The 26,209-nt window shown below is 39.2% G+C and overlaps 1 protein-coding gene across 1 annotated transcript; it reads right to left on the bottom strand.

The window, feature by feature from the left end:
• Positions 1 to 384: 384 nt before the first annotated feature.
• LOC134376135 (zinc finger protein 717-like) lies at positions 385 to 25,232 on the bottom strand. Its single transcript, XM_063094798.1, has 6 exons — positions 25,094 to 25,232; positions 22,056 to 22,114; positions 4,819 to 4,945; positions 2,472 to 2,956; positions 1,259 to 1,859; positions 385 to 1,090 (listed from the first exon to the last, which is right to left on the bottom strand). The coding sequence occupies exons 1-6, from the start codon at positions 25,230 to 25,232 to the stop codon at positions 609 to 611; spliced, it is 1,893 nt and encodes a 630-aa protein (XP_062950868.1). The 3' UTR covers positions 385 to 608.
• Between the last annotated feature and the right edge of the window lie 977 nt (positions 25,233 to 26,209).

The raw sequence follows: 26,209 nt of genomic DNA, 5'->3' as shown, positions 1-26,209 counted from the left end.
CTGTGTAAATTATCTCATGACTGCTGCAGGGTAAGTTCTTTTTACTTTACTTTTCTTTCTTCTCCTTCTTCTTCTATTTTTGTTTTGTTTTCTTTTGTTTGTTATTCTGTGCCTGGCCAGTACAGGGACCCATGGTGTTATCAGCACAATGCTCAAACCAACAATATGTTAACTATAGCTAGCACAGTAACTGCTGAAAAACGATGTTTTCACAATTATTAACCTCTTTCTATATCTCAGGGTCACACTTCAATCAAACACTTATAAAAACTCTTAAAAATAAAAAAAATAAAAATAGAACTATAATACATGTAAAAAAACAACACAGTATAAAAACTATTTACAAGGGTTTCCTACTGTATTCAGTAATATGATCTACTCAACATGAAAAGGACACAAAAAAAGTGCATAGGTAATATTGAAACAGTACACCATTTATAGAAGGTGCTTGATCATTTTTAAGTGTTTACATCAACAGGGGCTCCTGGAGCGAACCTCCAATACCAAGGTGTAAGTTCTGTGATGAAACCTGAAGTGTGATTTATGGAAAAACCTTTTCCCAGTCATCAAAATAATTGGGATTTTCCCATGCATGAATTTGTACAGGTCTATTGTGGTGAGATACAGTAAACTGTTTTCTCATGTTCCTTACATTCACATGGTTTTGCACCTTTGCAAATTCTCTGATGGCTGCTGAGGTTTGACTTTTGGGTAAAAGCTTTTCCACATTCTTTGCATTCATATGGTTTCTCATCTTTGTGAATTCTCTGATGAATGCTGAGGTATGATTTTTGGGTAAAAGCTTTTCTGCACTCCTTACATTCATATGGTTTCTCACCAGTGTGAGTTCTCTGATGAATTCTGAGGTTTGACTTTTGGGTAAAAGCTTTCCCACAGTCTTTACATTCATATGGTTTCTCACCTGTGTGAATTCTCTCATGCCTGCTGATGTCTGACTTTTGGGTAAAAGCTTTTCCACAGTCTTTACATTCGTATGATTTGTCACCTGTGTGAATTCTCTGATGAATGCTGAGGAATGACTTTCGGTTAAAAGTTTTTCCACATTCTTTACATTCATATGGTTTCTCACCTGTGTGAATTCTCTGATGGCTGTTGAGGAGTGACTTCCAGGGAAAAGATTTTCCACATTCTTTACATTCATACAGTTTCTCACCTGTATGAATTCTCTGATGGCTGCTGAGGAGTGACTTCCATGGAAAAGCTTTTCCACATATTTTACATTCATATGGTTTCTCACCTGTGTGAGTTCTCTCATGTCTGCTGAACTTTGACTTTTGGATAAAAGATTTTCCACAGTCTTTACATTCATATGGTTTCTCACCTGTGTGAATTCTCTGATGAATGCTGAGGTATGACTTTTCACTAAAAGCTTTTCCACATACTTTACATTTGTACAGTTTCTCACCTGTGTGAGTTCTCTCATGCCTGATGAGATCTGCCTTTCGGATAAAAGCTTTTCCACATTCTTTGCATTCATATGGTTTCTCTCCTGTGTGAATTCTCTGATGCATGCTGAGGCATGACTTTTGGTTAAAAGCTTTTCCACATTCTTTACATTCATATGGTTTCTCACCTGTGTGTATTCTCTGATGCATGCTGAGAATTGACTTTTGTTTAAAACCTTTTCCACATTCTTCACATTCGTATGGTTTCTCACCTGTGTGAGTTATCTGATGGCTGCTGAGGAGTGACTTCCAGTGAAAAGTTTTTCCACAGTCTTTACATTCATACAGTTTCTCACCTGTGTGAATTCTCTGATGGTGGCTGAGATGAGACTTTTGGTTATAATCTCTTCCAAATTCTTTACATTCATGTAGATTCTCACCTGTTTGAGATCTCTGATGTAAAATATGGACAGACTTATAGAGGAAAGCTTTCCTACATTCTTTACATTCACATGGTTTCTCACCAGTGTGAATTCTCTGATGGCTGTTGTGGTGTGACTTTTGATGAAAGGTTTTACCACATTTATTACTGTACAAAGTTTTTTTATATTCTTTACAAGCTTTCTCACTTGTGTGAATTCTTTGATATACAGTGGTGGCAGACTCATGGTCGAAAAATTTTCTACATTTGTTTTGTCCATCCAGTATTTCACCTGTGTGATTTCTCTCAGGATGCCTGAGAAGTGAATTCTCATGGAAGCTTTTTCCACAGTTAATACTTCCATAGTAGATTTCTCCTGTGTAAATGCTCTGATGCATTGTAAGGTCTGACTTTTGACAAAAAATTTTCTCATCTTCACTACAACCATTAAGCTTCTCCTGCGTAGGTGTTTTCTGATGAGAGGTAAGGTGTAATTTCTTAATAAAAGATTGTTCACATTCAGTATATTTATAGTGCTTCTCTCCTGAGTGCATAATCTGATGTTTAGTGAGTTCAGATTTTTTATATAACATTTTCCCACATATACCACATTGAAAACTTTTCCTTTCTACCTGATTTCTTACTTGGGCAATGACAGCTGAGTTACCACACACTTTTTCATATTTGTTATACTTATTGGTGGTCTCATCCATATGAATCTTTTTATATGTAAATATTATAGGCTCTGTGTTGGAGGATTTCCCTTTTCCACTGTATTCTAAAGGCTGCTTCCCAGTTTGAATATTGGGATGCTGACTAAGATGCTCATGATATCTGGGCAAATTTCCAGTTACATCATGGAGATCAAGTTTCTCTCCAGCAGGCATCTCATCAGGCTCTTGAAGAAGAAGTGAATTCTGACATACGCAAAACTCCTCAGGTCCCTTTCCTGAATAGTTTCCACTATTTATAATCAGTTTTAAAATATGATGTGAATTCAAATAAAATGATTTTCCTAACACAACTCTCTCCTCAGCTGATGTGTTACTGTTTGTGATTACAATTTTCTGCAAACATCTTTGATGACTTTCTTGGTTCCTCTCCACTAGGTCATTATCTATCTGGAAGTCTGAAAAGAGAAAAAATAAAAAATTAATAATGGATATTGGTTTCAGGAGTTTATGGAATTTTTTCTTACTGACAACAGAATATTGAACTAATATATTTTCTATAGTTATATCATGTTTTTCTTTCCTTGTTTATATATGAATTTTAATTTATGAGTAAATGTTTGTTAAGAATTCTTACCTTCTGCCTACTTGTAGTTTTCAACTAAGCACCTTTCATTTCTTTGCACCATTTTCTCTGTTTTATTTTTATAACTATGGGTGTCTGCTGCTGCCATTTTCTCATTATTTCATTATGAAGATGGCTAGGTATTCCTTCAGCTACTTTCAAGTAAAGAAGTGAGCCAATTTTTTATCACATATGCAGGAACATGGCTGAGGATATGGATTTTGTATTTATATTTATATGCTTTACACTACTCACTTAGAAAATGGCTTAAAGAAAGTGGAAGTTTTTCAAATAATAATATATCCTTTTCTCCACCCTAGTTTCTCATTTAACCTGACTTCCTCTGCTTCTCATAAACAATTACAATAAAGGAAACTTGTTCTCCACCCTAGACACCCACTTCTGTTCTAAAATATTTGGTTCTGCATCCAAGGTTATTCTCACTATCTTTGAAAAATATCCCCTTTTGATGCTTTTTCAAATCAACTTGTATTCTATTCCCAATTTCCGGTATATGGAACACCACTTGATAATTCATTTCTTTTGAAAGCTTTTGTTTTGTGCATTGACATTTTGGTGGTCTTCTAATCTCACAAAAATAGTCTCCTGTACATTTCTCATTGTGTTTTTTTCTTCTGAATGATTTCCAAAAAGAAAACAGAAAAATGCTAACTTTGAACTCAACTCTCAAACAATCTTACCCCTTCAACATGGAACCCTTAGTTCACTTGGCCTTGGCACCCAGGATCTCCTGGCTTTCCTTCAAAGACAAGAACCACTCCTTTCCATTCTTCCATGCAGGGAGATTTCTCCTCAGTTTCATGATTTCTGATGTGGTGGTAGAAGGCTCACAGATGTACCTCCTTTCCTATTTGCTATGTGACAGCCTGCACTATTGTGAGACTCTGTGAAGAGTCCCCACCAAAACAAAGGCCCTCACCAGATGCAACCCCTTGAACTTGGAATACTGAGCCTTCAGAACAGACTTGTAAGAAAAAGATTTTTCTCTTTATAAATTACCCAGTTGTAGGCACTCTGTCAGGAACAACAGAAAACAGATACAGTATGGAAAAAATGTACATAAGAAATGAAGACACAAGCACAACTGAGAATGTTAAGAAAGCAAATAGGAAAAATAAATGTCAAAGAAGAGAAATGTACAAATTAGATTTGGGGTACATATAAAACATATTCAGGAAAACAAAATATTGGGATGTACATGTGACACCCCAGCTTGGAGATTATTTAATACAGGCCTGCAGATGAGCTATCCTCAGGTCTTGGACTTGGGGGGAAATTGCTAGAAACAGCTGAACACTAAATATCTAATAGGCTTTACTTTTCCTGGCTTCTGCCCAGTATGTGTTGACTAACCTTGCAGGATCTGGTTTGGGCATTCTTCTATTTTCCATGGCTCTGCTCCTTGTTCTAACTTGACAATAACCTCAGCTTTGTTAATGCAGTGTTTTGTTAATAGGAAGAAATGTAGGACTTTATAAAACTGCTAAGTCTATTTCTTGGCAAGAGCTCAGCTACAGACTTTGTGCAATAGAGGCCAATTTGAACCTCTTGAGAAAGAGAGAGAGCACATTTTCAAGAAATGTAATCTTAGCATGAAACCCTATAAATGGTTCATATATTTATGAACTAAAAAGAAACTGTTTCTCATGAAAGTTACTGGGGACTTTTACTCACTCAGTGATACAAAGTTGCTGTAGGTCTCCAGCATCACATCCCTGTACAAAGTCCTCTGAGCGTCATTCAGTTCCTGCCACTCTTCCCAGGTGAAGTCCACAGCCACATCCTCAAATGACACCAACTCCTGTAATGACACATTGTTCTCAACTCAAGTCAACATCCCTGGATCACAAAACAGAAATCTAGGAGTTCACACAACTGTGTGTGCATGTATCATGTGTGTCTTATACAAGACTCCACTTTTTTGTACTCTATAGAATTGGAGCAAGAAAAATCAAAGGACAAATATCCTGCCACTGTAATAAGTTATTAACTACAAAAATTATCTTACAAAACTTAGTTTATACCTTCAGAAATATACTTGTTGCTAGTGATAAGTGTGAATAAAATTTTTCTTTTTCAAGGAGAGCATAAACAGCCATGAAGACATAAGTATAAATACTTATACTTATGAAATACTGTTAGGTGAACAACTTTGAACACAAGTTCAACATAGACTGGGGTAAAAAAGAATTAGAATATATAGTTTTATTTTTTATTCGGTGTGCACTTCACTGAAATGCAAAAGATGTTAAACTCTGCCATGTGAACTGTGTGATTTTATAAATATGAGGCAACAGCAAAAGGACAGTCTCAAGAACACAAGAACACACTGCATGTTAACGGAACCATGCACAGCACCGTGTCTGAGTGAATGATTAAGGGTGGCATAAGGGAAAATCACAATAGTGAAGAAATTGAGTATACGATGATTGTGAACTTAAATATGGGACATATTTCAAACAGTAAAACATTTCATATGGTTACTGTTGTTTTTAAATTACTTATGAATTAAAAGTACATAAAAAAGACATTCCAAAATTTCCATCCTATGTGCCAAAGGATTGCTTATGTCCACACCAGGGTGTACATTGCAACTTTCTAAACCACAGGGAGCAAATAATGTGGTCCTGTAAGTACATAACATTATTTGCATTTAGTAGTAGTCACAAGGAGAATGGAAAAGGCTTTTAGGGAGAGTCAGAGGGAAAGAAAACAGTGAGACAGAAGACCAACTACATTACAACATAGAGAAATAAGCACACAGAAGAGAGACTTGATGCTATGGCAAAGAAATAGCAAATGGAAAAGCAGAAACAGAATGTGGTAGTAATTTGCTGTGCAGAAATTAAAAAGAAGAGTTTTACTCTCAGGCTATTTACATAAGCACAGTTAGTTAGGTCCTGGCACTGCAAAGCAAAGTTTGAAAAATAAGAGAAAAATATAAAGTGCAAAATGAAACAGACTTGAATACATAATACTTGAAATATCTGTGGAAATGTCCAAGTGGCAACTGGATATATGATTCCAGCTTTCAAGAGACAAAGTTAATATAACAATAAAAATTTGAAAAGTATCAAAATTTCCATATTATCTGAAGACATAAGAGTGAATGAATCTAAGAGGTTGAAAGTAAAGAAAGAACAAGTACAGAATCTGCAGAAACACTGTATCTTTAAACATATGATAGAGAAGAAAAAGTAGCATTACATTATAATGTAGGAGTTAGTCCTCCCACAGGACAATTAATGTGTATGTGCCTTACAACAGACCATAAAACTATGTGACACAATACCTAACAGAACTTCAAAGAGAAATAGAATCCACCATCAAAACTGGAGATTTCAACATGCTCTATCAAACATGAATGAATACAGCATACAGAAAACAATAAAAGATATAGTTAAACTCAATAACATGATCTGGATATAACAGATATCTACAGACTACTTCTCCCCAAAACAACAGAATAGATATTCTTTTCAAACTCACACATGAAAAAAATCAGTAAGGCCATATGCAGAGCTATATAACACATTTTAGCAAAATTAAAATAATAGAAATCATACAATATGTGCTCTCAGACCACAAAAGAATTAAACAAGAAGTCAGTAGCAGAACAATGACTACAAGATTCCCTAATAGGATTAAACAATGTCTTATAATACATGAGCTAAAAAAAAAAAAGAAAGAAAAAGAAATTTTTAAGTAAATGAAAGTGAAAATGGGGCTGACCAGTTAGCTCACTTGGTTAGAGCACAGCCTTGTAATGCCAAGGTCAAAGATTTCAATTCCCATACTGGCCAGCCACCAAAAGAAAAAAAAGTGAAAATGACACTTACCAAAATTTGTCGGATACTGAAAGGATAGTGCTCTCAAAAAATTTTATGGCACCAAATGCATACATTTTAAAAAAAACACTTATCTAAAATCAATAATCTAGGTTTCCACCTTTGGAAACTAGGGAAAAAGGAAAAAACAGCTAAATAAATTGAAACGAAGCAAAGGGTAAATAAAAACTAGAACAGAAATAAAATTGAAAAAGAAAATCTGAAGAAAAAATTAACATCTAAAAGGCTGATTCTTTAAAAGGATCAATAAAATTGATAAGCCAATAGCCAGGCTAACTAAAAAAATAATGAACACAAGACAGAAATTACTAATATCACAAATCAAAGACAGGGCATCACTACAGACTCTATGGAGATTAAACAAATAATAAATGCTATGAATAACTCGGCACACATTTGACATCCTACATGAAATGGACCAATTCCTTAAAAGACACAGTTTTCCAAAACACACACACAGTAATACAAAATGTGAGTAGGCCTGTATTTATTATGAAAATTGAGTAAGCAAAAAATGACATTCAAAACAGAAAACACCTGACACAGAAGTGTTCACAGGAGAACTGAAGCCAACATTTAAGCAAGAAAATACACCAACTACCTACAATCTATTGAAGAGAACAGAAGATGAAATACTTCCCAACTCATTGTGTGAGGACAGCATTACCTCAGTACCAAAAGCAGATAAAGATATTATGAGAATAGATAACAACTAACTGTTACCTCTCTCAAACATACATGCAAATGAGCTCAATAAAATATTAGCAAACCTAATTCAATAAGGTCAAAAGAAGTGGTATTTATTTTAGGTAGGCAAGGGTGGCTCAACAAATAAAAATCAATTAATATAATTTATAACATGAAAACACTAAAAGGAAAAAAAAATCACATGATCACATCAATAGATGCAGAAAAAGCATTTGAAAAAACACAGCATCCATTTATCATAAAAATTCTCAGTAATCTAGGAATAGCAGGGAATATCACAACTTGTTAAAGATTATCTACAGAAAACTGGAGCTAACATCATCCATAATAGTGAGAAACTCAAAGGTTTCTCAGATAATCAGGAACGAAGCAAGAATGTATCTTCTCATCACTCCTTCAACATTGCACTAAAAAGTCCTGGGTAATGCAATAATACAAGGAAATAAAATAAAAGATTTACAGATTGGGAAAGAAATAAATAAAATTGTCTTTAGTTGCAGATGATATGATTATCTGTGTAAAATATCCTAGCAAGTAAATAGAAAGCCGCCTGGAATTAATAACTGATTACAGCAAGATTGCATACTACATTAATATACAAAAGTCAATCACTTTTCTATACCTCAGCAATGACCAAGTAAAATGTAAAACAAAAAACACAATATTATTTACATTAGCAACTAAAAAAGAAAAGTTGAAAGTCATCTACCTCAGAAGAAATTAACATCAAGAATATATTTTAAAAATGGCTAAAACTGAACAACAAAACAAATAATCTGATTAAAAATAAGCAAATGGCTTCAACAGACATTTCCACAAAGATGATGTTGTGAGGTTGTTGCCCAGGAAAGGAACCAAACACTTAATTAAGAATTTTAACAGAGTCTTTATTAGCCAGCCAGTAACTGCCTCCCCTAGGTATTTTGGGAGAACATCAGCTAGCCTTGGTCTGCTGTAGCTTACGAAAGCAAAAACCACATCCCACTGGCACACGGGTTTGTCCAGGTGCACAAAGCAAGCTAGGACACAGAAGCCAAAAGTGCGCAGTTAAAGCAATCAGGCATAAAATCTTCATTGTGTATGGTTTCTGTTTTCAATGGTTTCTCATGCGGGGGGGGGGGTAGTCTGTTACAGTTCCCATTTCTATGAGGTCAATGGTTTCTCATGCGGTGGGGGTTTAGCCTGTGTCAACCTTAGTATTGTTCAGGGTCCTCTGTTACATTCCCCACTGGTTTTATGTACATGAGTCAAATCTTAGATTCATTTGTGTTTAATCTGTTACAGTGGGTTCTTAAAACCATTAACTTTACTGATTGGATTCTCTGTTTAACATACTTAAAAAGGCAGGTGAGGGCACAAGGACCTATCATGAAGAACAGCAGAATTAAAAGCAAGGGACCGGCTAAGGCAGTAAGGAGAGTTGTTAGCCAGGGAGACCAGGAGAATAAGGTTTCATACCAGTTGTGGCCTTTGTTTTTTTAATTCTTCTCTTTCTTTTACCTTTTTTGATTAGAGAGAGGCTGTCTCTTATTACTCAAGAGTGATTACTATAGAAACAAGTTTCTCCTAAAGCTACACATAATCCACTTTGTTTTAGGAATAAGAGGTCTAGGCCCTGTCTGTTTTGTAGTACCACTTCAGCTAGGGAATCTAAAGAGGTTTCCAGTCTGCTAACAAATTTTTCCATTTCACCTAGGTCTAGGTCAATTTGTTGACCTAGAGCTTTAAAGTTTTGATTACTTGTTATTAGAGCTGTGGTTCCCATAGCTGTGGATCCAGCTATGCCTACACCTATGAATAAGGGGATGAGAACTAGGGCAGCTCTTTTTGTTCTTAGGTCTTCCTGCCTCTCCTTCATAAAAATAGACCGGGGGAATGATATGGACAATAATACAGAACTCAATTTTGTTGGGTGTGAGGAAGAATTGAATGACTATGCATGGGGTTAGTCCTGTTAAGCAAGCAAACCAAGTGTTTGAGGGGGCAACAAGGTAATTGGAAGCTTAGGAACTGTGGTTTAGTACTGTGGAAGCACTACTGATGGTTACTGCATATGTGCACACTGTTCTATAGGGGGAACTTTGAAGAATATAGTTATTAGTGCTTATACAAAACCCTTGGTTTTGTGTTACCAAGCGTGAGTTTGGGTTTTCTTCCTCACGGACAGAGTTTGTCTTTGGCGATTGTAGTTAGGTTTAGAGAAATGACGGTTTTGTTATTAACACCCAGAGAGCTGTTAACTCCTAGGCCAACATAATATGGTGGTTCTGGATTTAAGCATAACCAGCAATCTGTGGTTATATTAGGGTTTGACTGGTTGATAAACTTGAAAAGTGAATCTAAAGTTTTTAAGAGAGGATTTGTGAAGGCACAATCAGAGGTTCAGTTGAGGGACCTGGGTGTTGAAGCTTGGTGAGATGGGTTAGGGTTCAGGGAATGTGGAGGAAGGGCCTATTGGGATGTTGGGGCAAACTTCTTTTAACTGAATAGTGAACTCACCACCAGGGTCTCATCTGGTAACATGCAGTCTTAGACCCTATGTTCTACCTCTTTCCCATGTGGTGGTTTAAATGGGTTCCAAAGCCTGAAGGTGAGGTTAATAGGATTGCATTTCCCCAGCTGACTGCAACCTAGAGGTGGGGGTTTTCTATGAAGGGACATGTAGAAGTCTGTACGAATCCAGGAAGCCTCAGTTTCACAACCCCAAGTGAAGCAGTGATAGTTTCCCTGCCTTGCAGCAAGAAGGGCTGCCTGCAGCAGGGCAGGCATAAAACTGGGTCTGTTGGAGGCTTAGCTCATAATTGAGCTGGCTGCAGGAGTTTTGGGAGAATAACATGGGTCCTCCTCCAAAATAGCCTCCTGGAGTATGTGTGGGGCTTAGAACCCCCAGTCCTAAGTTCACAGAGGTCTACTAAAAAGATGGGGGCACTAGGGGTGTGGATAGACCAAATGACCTCCCCAGTGACAGTATCCCTCAATTCCCAGGTGTAAGTTTTGGGTTGATGAGGGCTCTCTGTTACAAGCACAGCTAAACATAGGACAATTAAGGGGGTGAGTATGTGAGTCTTGTCTTTAAGGCGTCCTCTGGGAGCATTGAATGGTCCATCTGTCCTGGTGTTGACTTGGTTCTGATGACTCAGGTGTTTGCTTGAGCTGAGTGTGGCGTATCCACTGACATTTTTCTGCTACTTGAACAGCTGTTGGGGTGATTAGGATGATCTGGAAAGGCCCGTGCCACCTGGGCTCGAGTGTAGCAGAGTTGTGCTGCTTCACCCATACGAGGTCTCCCAGCTGGTATGGGTGTGGTGTTAGTTTCTTAGTTAGTGGGAAGGCCTACTTAATCAAGGGGTGGATTTGGTGAAGTACCTGCTGGAGGGCTTGGAGAAACTGAAGAAGGTTCTGGTTAGTGAGTTCAGCAAGTTTTGTCATCCCTGAGATGGGGTAACAAGGGGGATGGTCTTCCAAACGTAATTTCAGAATGCGTGATTCCTTCGACATAGAGTGCACCTAGCCCTTAAAAGGGCAAAGAGGAGGCTTATCCAGTTTTTACCAGTCTCTAATTTTAACTTGTTAGTGTTTCCTTTAAGGTTCGATTCATTCATTCTACCTATCCTGAACTGTGGCCTATAGACACAATGTAGATTCCATTTTATTTGTAAGGTTTTTGCTAATAATTGGGAAATTTGAGCTGTGAAAGCCGGACCATCGTCAGACCCCAAAGTCATAGGCAGGCTGATTCTAAGGATAATTTCTTGCAATAATTTTTTAAGCGTTATTTGAGCGGTTTTGTGTTTTGTAGGAAAAGCTTCCACCCACCCAGAAAAGGTGTCTATGAATACCAAGCGATAGCGGTACCCATATTGTCCAGGTTTTACCTTGGTAAAGTCAATTTCCCATTGTTCTCCAGGGCTCAATCCTCATGTTCTGGTTCCTACAGTTACTTTGGACTTGTGTCCTGGATTTACTTTTGAACAAACCTCACAGTGCTATACAAAGTCCTTTGTTAATTTGTCTAAATTATGAATATAATAATTTTCTCACAACTATTCAGTCAATTTAGTAGCTCTGAGGTGTGTCCTTGGTGAAGCTGTTCTATTAACAGTCTTCGTGGGGCTGTGGATAGATAAATCCTATGGTCTGGTAAAACTTTCCAACCTGCACTATTATCTGAGGCTTGTAATGCTTTTGCATGTATGACTTCTTCAGTGTAGTGTGGGACTCGCGGTAATTGGGGTGCCAGTGTGATTACCAAAGAATTTGATGGCCTCATTGGTTTTAGTGTGGCCTCTTTTGCTGCTTGGTCTGCTGTGGTATTCCCTGGGGCCTCAATTGAGTCACTTTTTTGGTGTACTCAGCAATGTGTAATTGCCACCTTTTGGGGATACCATATTGCCTCAAGAAGAGCTAGAATTTGCTTTGTTTTTTATGCCTTTTCCTCCTGATTTTATTAGTCCTCTTGTTTATAAAGGGCCCCATGCATGTGGGCTACAGCAAAAGCATATCTAATGTCAGTGTATAGGTTGACAGTTTTGTTTTTTCCATGTGTCAGTGCTTGTGTTAAGGCTACAAGTTCAGTCTTTTGATCAGAGGTCCCTTGGTTTAAAGCTTGAGCCCAAATGACTCACTCCAGGGTTACTATAGCTGCCCTGGCATATGTGATTCCATTGGACATGAAGCTGCTTTCATCAGTGAACATCATCTCATCAGGTTCCATCCAGGGCATGTCAGTCAAGTCAGGTCAGAGGCCTTGGAAAGCCTCTATAGTTTTGAGGCAGTCATTGACGGGTTCCTTTCAGTCATTGTCCAGGAGGAGAGTGGCTGGGTTCAAAGCTGTTGTCTTAAGGAACTTTATCTGAGGCTGACCTAAGAGTAAGGCCTGATATTGAGTGATGTGGGGATTGGTAAGCCAGTGCTCCGGTGCGCTTTTCAAGAGAGTGTGTACAGAATGGAGCACGACTAGGCTTATATCCTGCCCTACGGTTAGCTTGTCAGCTTCCTTCACCAGTAAGGTGGTTGCTGCTATGGCCCAGAGACAGGCTGGCCATACAGCAGCTACACTGTCTAGCCTCTTGGAGAGATAGGCCATGGGCCTCTTCCACGGCCCTAGGGCTTTTTTGATTACTCCCTTGGTGATGTCTTGTCTTTCAGCAACAAACAGGGTGAAGGGGTTATTAACACCTGGCAATGCTAGGGCAGGTGCTATGGTGAGTGCCGGTTTTAAGTTGCTAAAGGCCCTTTGTTCAACCTCCATCCATAGAAAGGAATTATGTTTTCCCCTGGTACTGGAGTATAGGGGCCTGGCTATTTCAGCAAATCCAGGTATCCAGAGGTAGCAGTAACCCACAGCACCCAAGAATTCATGGACCACTTTTTTAGTCTTTGGAGTTGGGATCTTTAGGACTGTTTCTATTGTTCTTGAGGATAAGGTTCTCTTTCCCTCCTGTAGTTCATACCCAAGGTAGGTGATTTGGGGGGTACACAGTTGGGCCTTTTTGGCTGACACTCTGTATCCCAGGGCTTGTAATTCCTGTAATAGGTCTCTTGTGGACTCCTTGCAAGTCTTATAGTCTTTAGTGGCCAACAGGAGATCATCTACCTACTGTAATAGGGTGACCTCAGGATGTTATTTCCAATATGGCATGAGATCTTGGCTCAATGCTTTGTCAAACAAGGTTAGGGAATTTTTAAACCATTGAGGTAGACACATCCATGTCAGCTGTCCTGAATATCCCCCCTCAGGATCAGCCCATTCAAAGGCAAATAGAGGTTGGCTTACCTCAGCTAGTGGGAGGCTGAGGAAGGCATCCTTAAGGTCTAAAATGGTGTAGGTCTAGTGAGATGGCGGCAGCAAGCTGAGGAGGGTATAGGCATTTGGTATGGATGGAGGGTCTCCATGTGCTTGTTCACTTCTTGCAGATCTTGGACAGGCTGGAAATCCAAATTGCCTAGCTTCTGTACTGGAAGGAGAGGAGTATTCTAGGCCATCTTGCATGGAACTAAAACGTTAGCCTCTTTTAGTCTCTGGATGTGGCTAGCTATCCCTCATGTGGCTTCCAAGGGAATGGGATACTGTTTCACTTGAACAGGAGTAGCCTGGCTTGTAAGCTGAACTATGATGGGTGGCTGGTGAGTGGCCAAGCCTGGGGGGTTTGTTTCTGCCCATACTCCCAGAATTTCTCATAGTAGTTCCACTAGGGTGGAGCTAAAGTCAGTGGAGGGGGCTTCTGTAGCTACCATATATACTTCACTGATTGGGCATGTTATTATCCATATAGGGGGTGCAGGATTAAGAGTCAGTTTTGCTGTTTCCCTGGAAGGATATTGTAGCCGGTAGCTTCTGTAATAAGTCTCTTCCCTGCAGTGTGTATGGGCAATCCAGCATGACAAGGAAAGAGTGGGTGATGGTACCCTGACCTAGATTAGTGATTCTTGCTTCTGTCCAAGGGTAGGACTGGAATCTCCTGTGGCCCCTTGGACTAAGTTCCTTTTAGAAGACAAATGTCCATCACTTTCAGTTAGAACTGAGTAAGTAGCCCCTGTGTCCATGAGGCAGCCTACCGGTTTGCTCCCTATTTGTAATGTTACCTTGGGCTCCTGGGGGCTCATAAGTATGGAGCCCTGGCCCCGTCAGTCCTCAGAGGTGTCTAATTGAAGGACGTGGGGGTCTCTTTCCTTTAACAGGGGACATTCATTTCTCCAGTGACCTTTTTCTCTACAAAACACACACTGGTCCTTTGTTAGAGTTGGCCTTGGCTTCCTGGGTAGGTTTCCTTTCTTCCCAAATTGGAGTTTTATGTTTTTAGGCCCTTTGGTTGTTCTTTGAGATTTGGGGAGGGACATTACCATTATTTTGGCTATTCCCTTCATTTGTTTTTCTTCTGGGCTATCTCTGGCATTACAGACTTTCTGGGCTATTTCAACCAGCTCAGATGATCATTTACCTTCAAATCCTTAGTATTTTTGAAGCTTTTTTCTAATGTCTGGGGCCATCTGGGTGACAAAGGCAATGATTATTGCCTGCCTATTTTCTGGAGCCTTGGGGTCCACAGAAGTGTAGACCCTATAAACCTCCATGAAGCATTCCAGAAAAGTAGCAGGGGTCTCATTTGGCCCTTGAATGGTTTTGCTTACCTTTGAGAGATTAGTGGGTCTCTGGGCTGCTGCACAGAGTCCTCTGAGGAGAGTCTGGTGATACTGAGTGAGAGCCTCCTTACCTTGATCTGTATTTGGGTCCCATCTGGGCTTGCTAAGGGGGAATATGCAGTCAAGGTGAACAGGATCATCAGAAGATTGGCTGTTCAAACCAGTAATTGTTTTGAGGGCCTCTCAGTGGATGCACTCACATTCTTCCAACATGAAGAGGGTCTGAAGAAGTTGTTGGCAATAATCCCAGGTGGGCTGGTGTGTAAAGATCATAGTCTCCAAAAGGGAGATGAAGCCTTGAGGTTTCTCAGAAAAGGAGGGATTTTGGTTTTTCCAGTACAAATAACTGGTGGAGAAAGGGATATATAACACAAACGGCGCTTGATCTTAAGGAGTCCCTGGGGGAAGGGGAGCTTGGCAGAGAGAGAGTTGAGGCATGGGGAAAATGTTGGTAGAGGTAGGATCAGAGTCAGATTTAAGCCTGGACTGGTAAACAGTGCCATTACAAGTATGTGGAGGTGCTGAGAAGTTTTATAGAATCAGGAGAGGACAGATAAGGTGGAGGTGCACTAGGGGAAATAGGAATGGGGGGAGAAAAGTCAATCAGATACTCTCGTGCATCCTGTGGGATGGGGGATACTGTGGATGTGACAGTCCCCTTAGATGAGCCTGTGAGAGGAATAGGTTGAGTCACAAGATTTTCTGTCTTGTTGGCACCTTGTTTACTTAAGCAAGATTTTAAACATTTTTTCAGCCAGGACGGTTTTTTTGTAATGAGTTCAATCCAAACCTGTATATATGGAATTTGATCTGGGTGGCCTGGTTGGCCAAAAGAAACCTCCTGTGCTCAGTAGGTGGTAGGGAGGTCTGTAGTTCCATATGAAGGCCACCCAACTCCAAACGTTGGCCAGTCTAACTCACAAAATTTCCTTAGGTCAAATGGGTTGACTGAAATTCCAAAATCAGTGCCCTTCATTTGGAAGTACTTAAAATTGTTAATCATACACTGTAGGGGGGGTGCCCCACACACCTGTTTGGAGGACTTTTGTCCCATTATGTTATATAGGACAACAGTTAATGACACACAACAACACACAACCAGCAACACACAAAAGACAAAGACAAGTGGGCACATCCAATTTCCAAAACAAAGGACCCGGTGATGTCTCACGGGAGTCCTAGACCTGGGAAGTAATGCTGTGTCCAGCCTTCTGGTTGAGCCTGAAATCAGAGCTCTGATACCCAAATGCAACACCAAGTTTTGAGATATCAAACCAAAGCTTAACTCCAGAGGTCCAAGACACAGACTAATAGGACTAATAAAGACTCTAGTGCCAACTGAAGAATTTGGTTGCATTGGGCTCTTGGGTAGAGACAGGACCCAGGGGCAAATTTCCACCTCGGTGGATTCCCCTAGGATCCAGGGCAAAAGCAACACTGGGGCTGATTTCCCTCTTGGTGGCCTCCCCTAAGGAGACTCGCCACATTGCCCCATGTCTGAAGCTGGGGCATTTTTTGGTTCCTCTGAGTGATAAGATCATGCAGGGCCCTCCAAATGTTGTGAGGTTGCCACCTAGGAAAGGAACCAAACACTTAATTAAGAATTTTAACAGAGTCTTTATTAGCCAGCCAGTGATTGCCTCCCCTAGGTATTTTGGGAGAACATCAGCTAGACTTGGTCTACTGGAGTTTACAAAGGCAAAAACCACATCCCACTGGCACATGGGTTTGTCCAGGTGCATAAAGCAAGCTAGGTCAGAGAAGCCAAAATTGAGCAGTTAAAGCAATCAGGCATAAAATCTTCATTGTGTATGGTTTCTGTTTCTATGCAATGGTTTCTGTTTTCAATGGTTTCTCATATGGAGGGGGTTTTGCCTGTGTCTACCTTAGTATTGTTCAGTGTTCTCTGTTACAATGATATACTAATGTCTAACAAGCTCATGGAAAGATGCTTAACATCATTAATCATTACAGAAATGCAAAACCGCAATAAAATATCATTTCACAATCAATAGACTGTAACACTGATTAACAAAATTGGAAACTTTGTATACTTTGTGTTAGTATGCAAAGTGATACAGCCCCTATTTTTTTTTTAATTTTATTTTGTCGATATACATTGTGGCTGATTATTGTTCCCCAACACCAAAACCTCCCTCCCTCCCCCCCCCCAACAATGTCCTTTCTGTTTGCTTGTCGTATCAACTTCAAGTAATTGTGGTTGTTATATCTTCTTCCCCCCACCTGGATTGTGTGTGTGTGTGTGTGTGTGTGTGTGTGTGTGTGTCTGTGTGTGTGTGTGTGAATTATATATTAATTTTTAGCTCCCACCAATAAGTGAGAACATGTGGTATTTCTCTTTCTGTGCCTGACTTGTTTCACTTAATATAATTCTCTCAAGGTCCATCCATGTTGTTGCAAATGGCAGTATTTCATTCGTTTTTATAGCTGAGTAGTATTCCATTGTGTAGATGTACCACACTTTCCGTATCCACTCATCTGATGATGGACATTTGTACAGCCCCTATTTTTTAAAAAGTACAGTGACTTCTCTAAAAATTAAAAATAGAATTACCATAGGATTCATAAACCCATTTTGTGTATATATCCAAAATAATTAATAGCAGAATCTCAAAAAGATATTTCCACACCTGTGTTCATAGTAGCATTACTCACAGAATTAAGAGGTAAAAGCAATCCAAATGTTCAGCCATGAGTGAATGGATAAATAAAATGTGGTATATATATACAAAAAAATAATATCCAACCTTAAGAAGAAAAGAAATCTTGACATATGCTATAACATGGAACCTTGAGAACATTATGCAAAGTGAAATAAGACACTCACAAAATGACAAGTATTTTAAGGTCCCATTGAGAAAAGTCAAATTTTTAGAAACACAACATAGAATGGTGGTTGCCAAAGGCAGGGAAAAAGGGGAAATTATGGGTTGTCATTTAATGGATATAGAGTTTCAATTTTCCAAGATAAAAAAATTGTGGATATCTCCTGCACAACAGTGTCAATATACTTAAAAATACATAAAGTTTAAGAAATGATTCAAAGGTTAAATTTTATGCTATATGCTTTTTACCAAAATTAAAAATAAATTATTTGAAAAGCCAATTGATGAACCAAACTAAAATATTTTAAAAATTAAATAATTGATAAAACGTTAGAAAATAAAAAGCAAAGGATTAAAAGGCAGATGAGGCAAATACAAATAGAAAATAGCAAAATGGCATACTTAAAATAAACCTTATCAATAATTAGTTTAAATGGATTTGCATTAAATATTTTTCTTAAGGCAAAGACTGTCAGATTTGATAGGAAAGTAAGACCCAACAATATGTTGTCCAGAGAACACTTTAAATACAAGTAAAAGTAAAATAACGAAAATACATCTGCCACAGCAACATAAACTATGAAAAACTTAAGTGGAAATATTGATACCAGCAAAAGAATCTTGAAGACAAATTATATTACTAGAAATAAATGGAACATTGAAGGATGTGGGCCACACTACCACCTCCCATAACATGGGAAATGGAAAAGGTATCTCACCATCTTGGGGTCTACCAGAAGAGACTTTTAGGCACAATGAGAAAATTGCTACCTGATCTCCTATCTCTATCACTGAGAAAATAAAAGAAGGATGTTCAATACTCAAACAGAATTTAGACAAAATATGAAGGAACCAGGACTTGCTGAGCTTGAAATATAAGTATTTTTCAATCCATTTTTCCCAGAAAAATATTTTCAAACTGTTAAACTATTTTGTGGCAAGGATCAAACCTAGTGTTTTCCAAAAAAGATGAAAGACCAAAAATATTTCTAGCTTTCTAAGTACCTTAGGGTCTGACACATACAAAGGGCCTAGTAAACAATAAAACTTCTGAGGAAATAGCCACCTTGGAGAGAAGGGGAGGTCAGAGAACAAAGGGCCAGACTCAGAATGTGGGGGGGAAGCATTCTTCTAATGGATTTTAGCACAATGGAAACCCATGTTTTTATGACAGTGATTACACCAGATAATTTCCTAGATTAAAAAGCCAGAGTCAGAAAAATATTAAAAAGGCCATTGGATCCCCAAAACTATAATAACCAAAACTAGGTAAAGAAAGTCAGTCAACTGAAAACCCAGGCATTTAAGGAAAAGTGATACTGACAGAGAATGGCAAGAACCCAGAGGACAGTGAAGAGGCACAAAGCATCTTTTCCAGGGACCAGGATTGGGCCCTAATGAAATACTAAAGCAGGTGACTGATGGGAATAAGTAATTACTCAGACTAGTGCCCACAGGCTGCTGCCCCTTCTCATCAACACTGTCTGAACCAAAGTGCACACATGGTCATGCCTGTCTGTTCACTGTAAGCTGGATGTATGTTAAAAAGATAATAGGACACTGGAGCTTATTTAGTTTGGCTTTTTGCCAACTGCACAAAGGTAGAATATTTCCAGGGCTCTTGAGAGGGGCAAAGTATATTTTGCATGTAGTAGAAATTTATGTTCAGATAGCAGACTATGGTCTATTAAAGACTGTTGCAAAGTCTTACAATTCTTCTTATTGAGAGGTGGAATCTAATTGCCTTCTCCTTGAATCAAGGCTGGTCTTACTGATGTGCTTGACTAAGAGAATACGGTGGAAGAGATGCTTTGGTATCTGAGTGGAGATAACAAGAATCCTTGCAGCTTCTGCCTGGGCCTCTTGGCCACTTGCTGTGGCAGAAGCCAGACAAACTTGACTACCCTGAGAATGCCACTCTGTGAGGAAGTCCAACATGGCCACAAAGAGAGGGCTGGACATCTGCTCAGTGTTCCCAGCCACTAGAGTTTTTCCAGGTCAGAGCAGAGACATCCTGTAGCAGCCAACCCACACCACTCTGTTCAGCTTACTGACCCAAAACATTGTGACATGTAACAAGAAGGTGTTCTTATTTTAAGCCACAAAGTTTTGTGATACTTTTTTGTACAACAGATCACTGGAACAACAAAGAAATTGTTCGAGTTCTTAGGTAGTGCTTTGATTTGAAACATGAAGAGTGTTAGGTTCACACTGAATATTAGATTCAAAACAAAGAAAGAAAGCATTTCACGTCTTATGTTAGATCTCAAATTATAATTGTAAATGTTAACGTTCAGTTAACTGGTTTGTTGATTTTTGTTCTTAAATGTTAGCTACAGTTCTAACTTAAAAACTTGCTGATGACTAATGCACACATCCATTGTTCTCATTCATTTTTAAGTAATTACCTGAAACAGGAGAAGAATAAAATACAATCTGTAAGAAACTTTAAAAACATGACGGGTTTTATTAAACTACAAACTGATAACCATATGTTTAGAAGAACTACAAATAGAATCACTGACGTAAATTTATAGAAGTAAAAGTTAGATGTTATGAAAATTTGTACTTTGTTTTTGTTATTTCCATGTCTTTTGACTTACTGTTGTTCAAACATGTCCCAGTAACTCCTGAAGCCTTTCTCCCCATAGACTCTTAATCATGTCACCACAGGTGCTGGCTAGAAGCATAGGTCACCAGGGATTAAACCTGATAGCCCAGCAAACATTACCTTCAGGTTTTTATAAGAATGATATTTCCAATGGAACAAAGTTATTGTCTTTTTTTTTTTTTTTGTCTTTTGTGGGTGTGTGACCGGCCGCACCGCGCTCAGCCAGTGAGCGCACTGGCCATCCTTATATAGGATCCAAATCTGCGGCAGGAGCACTATTGCACTCCCAGCGCCACACTCTCCCGAGTGAGCCACGGGGACGGCCCCAAAGTTATTGTCTTTATGAGTACCAACATTTCCCCTTATAGCAGCAGTGTATATAGAAATTAGAATTAAATAAAAAGATGAAACAGACAAAAGTAGCAGGAATAACACAAGATAAAATTAGATCAAAGAAACAGGGAGGAGTCCAGGAGAAATCTCATTTTGGTGGCCTTGTCCGTGGCTGTGTGGTAGTGATAACACATATAAGAAAAGAGGGGGAAGTTGTTTTCATTTTAGATTTGTTGACCTTTAGGTGACTTTTTTTTCTGGCAGCTGACTGGTACAGAGATCTGAGCCTTTGACCTTGGTGTTAAAACACCATGATTTAAACAAATGAGCTAACAAGCCAGCCCCTTAAGGTGTCTTTTGAATAGCTACAAACAAGCATTCAACAGAGTTCAACTTATGATCAAAAGACTAGGGAAGAAGTACACCCTGGAGAGAAAAAAGAGTGCAAGCTACAAGGACTGAATCAATAAAAAAGAATTTCACATGAGAAGAACAGGGCCCAAGATGAAGCACTTTGATAAGCTATATTATAAAGAAGAAAGTAGAAAAATTCAGGAGAAAAAAGAAAAAACCATCAGTGAAGTCATGAGAGAAACTAATAAACTAACACAGAGGAACCTCCAGGAGCATTATCATGAACAGTAATTCAAAATGTAGCAGAACACTCAAGTTAGAAAAAGACTAGAGAATAGTCATTGGATTTGACTATAAATTAGGGTATAATTCTAGGTTTTACTTATGAATCTAGTACAGTCTTCCAAAGCCATCTGGAACTAGATTTATTTTAGAAACTTTATAAAAAGCTTGGGCCGGCCCCGTGGCGCACTTGGGAGAGTGCAGTGCTTAGGAGCACAGCGGTGCTCCTGCCGTGGTTCAGATCCTATATAGGAATGGCTGGTGCGCTCACTGGCTGAGCACGGTGTGGGCGACCCCAAGCCAAGGGTTGTGATCCCTTTACCGGCCACAAAAAGACAAAAAAAAAAAAAAAAAGCTTACTAAGCAACTTGTGTCTTAAAACTAGGTAACTATTTCCACTGCCGAAAGTGAGAAATGTTGATTTTCAGGTCAGCAGTGAAAAACTTTCTAACAGTGATGGTACTGCAGAATTTGGTGCCACCAAGTCTTCACATCCCAGGAGAATATGGCAGATTCTCTTCTCAGATTCCATTCCAATCATGTAAACAAGGTGTCTGCCTTTTCTCAATGACATCGAAAAGACCAGAGACAAATTTTAGTTCAACTTAGATGACTCTGAGGTCTTACAAATGGCTCTATCTACATGCCAACTTTATCTTATGTATGTAGATTTCTTTCTAGTTGAGTTTTATTCATTTGTGCTTTTCAATTTTAATTTATGCATTCCATAAAGCTCCCATAATACAATAAAAAAAAGAGTGAGAAATAAATAACCAAAAAACTCACCAGAGAGTTATTCACCTTTTGTTGCTCTTGTAAACCCACAGTGCACTGTGGCAGCATAGCTGGGAGAAAAGAGAGTGGAGTGGATTAAGGAGAGAACTGTTGTGGTTTTGCTGTAGATAGTCCCTCCCAAAACTCTCTACTTATTAGCTTAAAAAGACAAACAAAAAGACTCCTGTGAGAGAACAGTCTTTCATGCCTCAATAAGGGAAACAAGGACACCATAAAAGATGCATCTACAAGTACATTAATAGCAACACACTACACACACTGTTTATTTTTGGGTTAATGAAAACGTGTATATCCTACCGACAGCAATAATCAATATTACCTAAACATATAACTTAATAACTTAAACCAAAGAAAAACACATCGTGACATCTCTAAAATTAGTGTTATAGAAATAGTTTGACTATATTAACTGTGACCCTATTAATATGTTAAATTCACATGACTCCAAAAAAGTTTTTCCATTAAAACACAACTTCCTTTTATGCACCTAAATATCTGGATAGTGTGCATCTTACAACCCAACACATTTTGCTGATTATATAGGTAAACAAAATACATATAATGTATATTTCTTCTGGTACACCGATTTCCCTGTACACAATTCCTCATGTAGCATGCTCTGACAATAAACTACTCTTTTTCATGTGACCTGATTTGGACAGTGGCACATTAGAAAATGTCATGCAAACATAGGTTTTTAAAGAACTGCCTATTGGTGTTTCCCTCTTAAACACACTCATACTGTGAATATGCCTGGGGAGACACAGGGCCCAGCCAAGGGTCAGTGCAAACCATGTGAGTCAAGCCATCTTTAACCAAACAGATTCAGTCAAGATACCAGCTGACTAAATCCATATTTGTAATCAAGGGAACAATAGAATGAGTACTGCCCAGCTAAATGCACCCCAAGATGTGGATCCACAGAACTTCAAAAAAATAAGATGTCTGGGATTTTTAAACCATTGGGATTGGATCTGTTTCTTACACAGCAAATGCTGAATAATACATCTACATCCCCAAAACTCAAAACATACTTATCAAAATTATGTGGGGGAGAAAGTCTTAAATTACAAGTCAAATACAATCAATATGACTTCACAACCACAGGCAGAAGTTTTGAAAATCACAGTGAATGTTAACCACATGTACTTCAGTGAGGTTTCTAACCCTAATAGAGGCTATGTGAATCATAAAAAACGATTATTTGCACATCAGCAAACTGTTGTTAAATTTTGTTTTGTATTTTTTTTACATCACATACAAGTTGTTTACTTTAAATACATACAACGTAAAAAGTGTGTTTCTTGTAAGTGAGTAATGCACTGTACCATGGCACTTTCAAAAGTTTGGGGGAAAACAGAACGAAAAGAGAATAGAAATATTTCCATGAACTTTTTGAAGCAAACAAGCATTTTAATTACATTTAAGAAACTGGTTTTGAGAAGGGAAGTGCAGTCTAATTTTCCCATTTTAAATAATGTAAAATTGCCTCCAAAATATTGCAGCAAAAGTTATGATTTTAAAGAATAGATTACTGACATTAAGTGGGAAATGCATATATTATTTACTCTTTGAGGTGACATAATCCAAAGAAAGTACTGAAGTTAAAAAAGGATAGGGATGTTTAAGGTAATGTATGTTAAAGCAATGTTTGCTCTAAGTTGACTTCAGCATTACAAAATAATCTCAAAAGTGAACAAACATTTGGTTTGACTTAAATGTAGCAAACTAGAAAATGCTAGCCAAAAAGTCAGGATGTCTAACATCAACAAATCATGTGACCCTGGGCAAGTCACATTTCCCCATATCCAATTATTTTCACTTTTCTTATAAGGTAGAAATATGGGGAAAACCATTCCTGAATGACTTGAATGACCTACATCAGCAGATCTGTAGATACCAAATTTGGTGACAGGGTGGGTTTGAGAGAGCTCAGACATTGGGAACAATAAGGGAAGACTAAAGCAAGGGGAGTGTGTTCAGAGAGAACTGCAGGCAGATCCTTACAGCTGTGAGAGGTTATTCCTGCACCCCACAGAATACCATCAATCCTCCTTCAATAAGTAACATCTCCTAGGTCTTTGCCTCTCTTTCTCAGTCTAATTCAACTCTCCATTCTGAAAGTTGTCCAAACCTTCCAATATCACCCAGTCTCAGAGAGCTACTGAATGAGGTATTATCAGCCAACTCTGGTGCGCTCTAAGTACTAGACCCAATTATTGTTTAGGCTGAACAAAGCTAGGATCTTCACCTTCCTGGGACTGAGGTAGTACTGAGAGGGTTCCGGCCCATAACGATGTTCTTCCAATTGGGATTACTATTCACAGGATGCCCTCCTTCAAAGTTTGTCACACCACACCTCTTTCACTCCAAAGAAAATAGGACCAACATGCAATGCCCAAATCGCCTTCCTAGAAGTCACAGTCCTAGAAACAAGGTAGTGTCTCAACTTCTGAAAATACAAACCAGGAGAGCTAGGCAGGCTGCACAGTGCAGGAGGGACCAGAAACTTGGCTTGCTGAAGAGACAAGACACAACCACAATAGCCACAGAGTAACAATCTGCACACACCTCACAATTATTTCTCTGGGAATTTGGGGGCATTACACTAATATCAACACGCTCATGTTACAGATGGGTAAAGTGAATGCAGGGTACCAGGTTCCTGATGGCGGAGCTGGAATGTGACCTCCGCACACCTCCCAGGCTCGCTGTCTTCAGACACCCCCACCTAACTTTCCGTGGCCACCTTGGACCTGAGCCACCCATTCTGGGACATCTGGAACCTGCTTCCACACACCCGGCAGCTCACGTACGCCTTCCGGCAGCGCCACCTTCTGATGGAGCCTCACGGAAAGCGCAGCCCCGGCGCCCCTTCCCCTCCCCGGCCCAGGTCTACGATCTGCCGCACTTCAGGCCCCGCCCACCCAAGACCCAGGGCGCTTCTGCCCCGCCAAGTGCTTGGACACCCGCCCCGTTTCCCAGGGTCCCCGAGGCCCGCGGGGCTCCTCTTCCACCCTCGCACCCACCTTCAGGGACGCACAATCCAAACCCAGTATCTGAGGAGCACCGCTGGGGCTTCTGTGGCATCCGGAATTTCCAGACAAAATATGGCGGTGTGGGCGTAGCTGCACATGCGCACAAGATACCCGGAAAAGCCCTTCCCATAGTCCTGCACTGGTGTCGTCATTGCAGGTGAAACTACGTTTCCCAGATGGCGGAGCGAGTGGAGCCCCACAAATACAGAAGGAACCTGGAATAGCTGTTTGGTACGCCTGTGCTGGTGATGTTATTGGAGGGTGAGACTACATTTCTAACAAGTCTGTGCCATCATCCTTTAGGGACCAAAGGAGAAAATTTTGTTTTTTTTTTTCTCTGCAGCTTCTGGGATTTCTAGACAAAAGATGGCGATATGTGAGGAGCTCACATGCGCAGAACAAAGCCGGAAAAGCCCTTCCCATAGTCCTGCACCGGTGTCGTCATTGCAGGTGAAACTACGTTTCCCAGATGGCAGAGCAAGTGGAGCAGCACTTGTACGTAAAGAAATTTGAACAGCTGTTCATTACGCTTGTGCTGGTGATGCTGTTGGATGGCGAGACTACATTTCTAACAAGTCTCTTCCATCACCCTTTAGGGACCAAAGTAGAAAATTTTGTTAATTTTCTCAGCAGGGATTCTTGCTACCAGGAGATGAAGACCTGATGGATCAAGACTGGTCTCTATCCATGTTATTGTGAGGTGGAATTCTGATTATTTATTAAATCCTTGTTTGGCAACCTGGGACATTGTGAGAATAATGGGGGAAATTCGAATGTGGGCCAATTACAGCATGACATTAATAAGTAATTTTAGTTTTTTAGTTGTCATATAGGTATTGCTATTATAGAACCCATGTTTATTTTTGCAGATGCATTTTAGAGGATGAAAAAATCATGTATCTATTTTCCTTTAAATGGCTAAACAAATGAGAAATTAATATGGTAGCTCTCTTCCAAGCCATTAGAAAATGTTTGTTCTCATCCAATAAACTAATTTTCCTGTCTTCAATGAATTGTACTACACAGTTGGAAAAAGTTTGGCCCTTTCTCCCAGATAAAGAACTGGTTATTATTACAGTCTATTGACTTGACCCTATTAAATTCTAA

This window comes from Cynocephalus volans, chromosome 4, assembly GCF_027409185.1.
Source record: "Cynocephalus volans isolate mCynVol1 chromosome 4, mCynVol1.pri, whole genome shotgun sequence".
Taxonomy (NCBI): Eukaryota; Metazoa; Chordata; class Mammalia; order Dermoptera; family Cynocephalidae; genus Cynocephalus; species Cynocephalus volans.
This window is presented reverse-complemented; position numbering and strand designations above follow the sequence as displayed.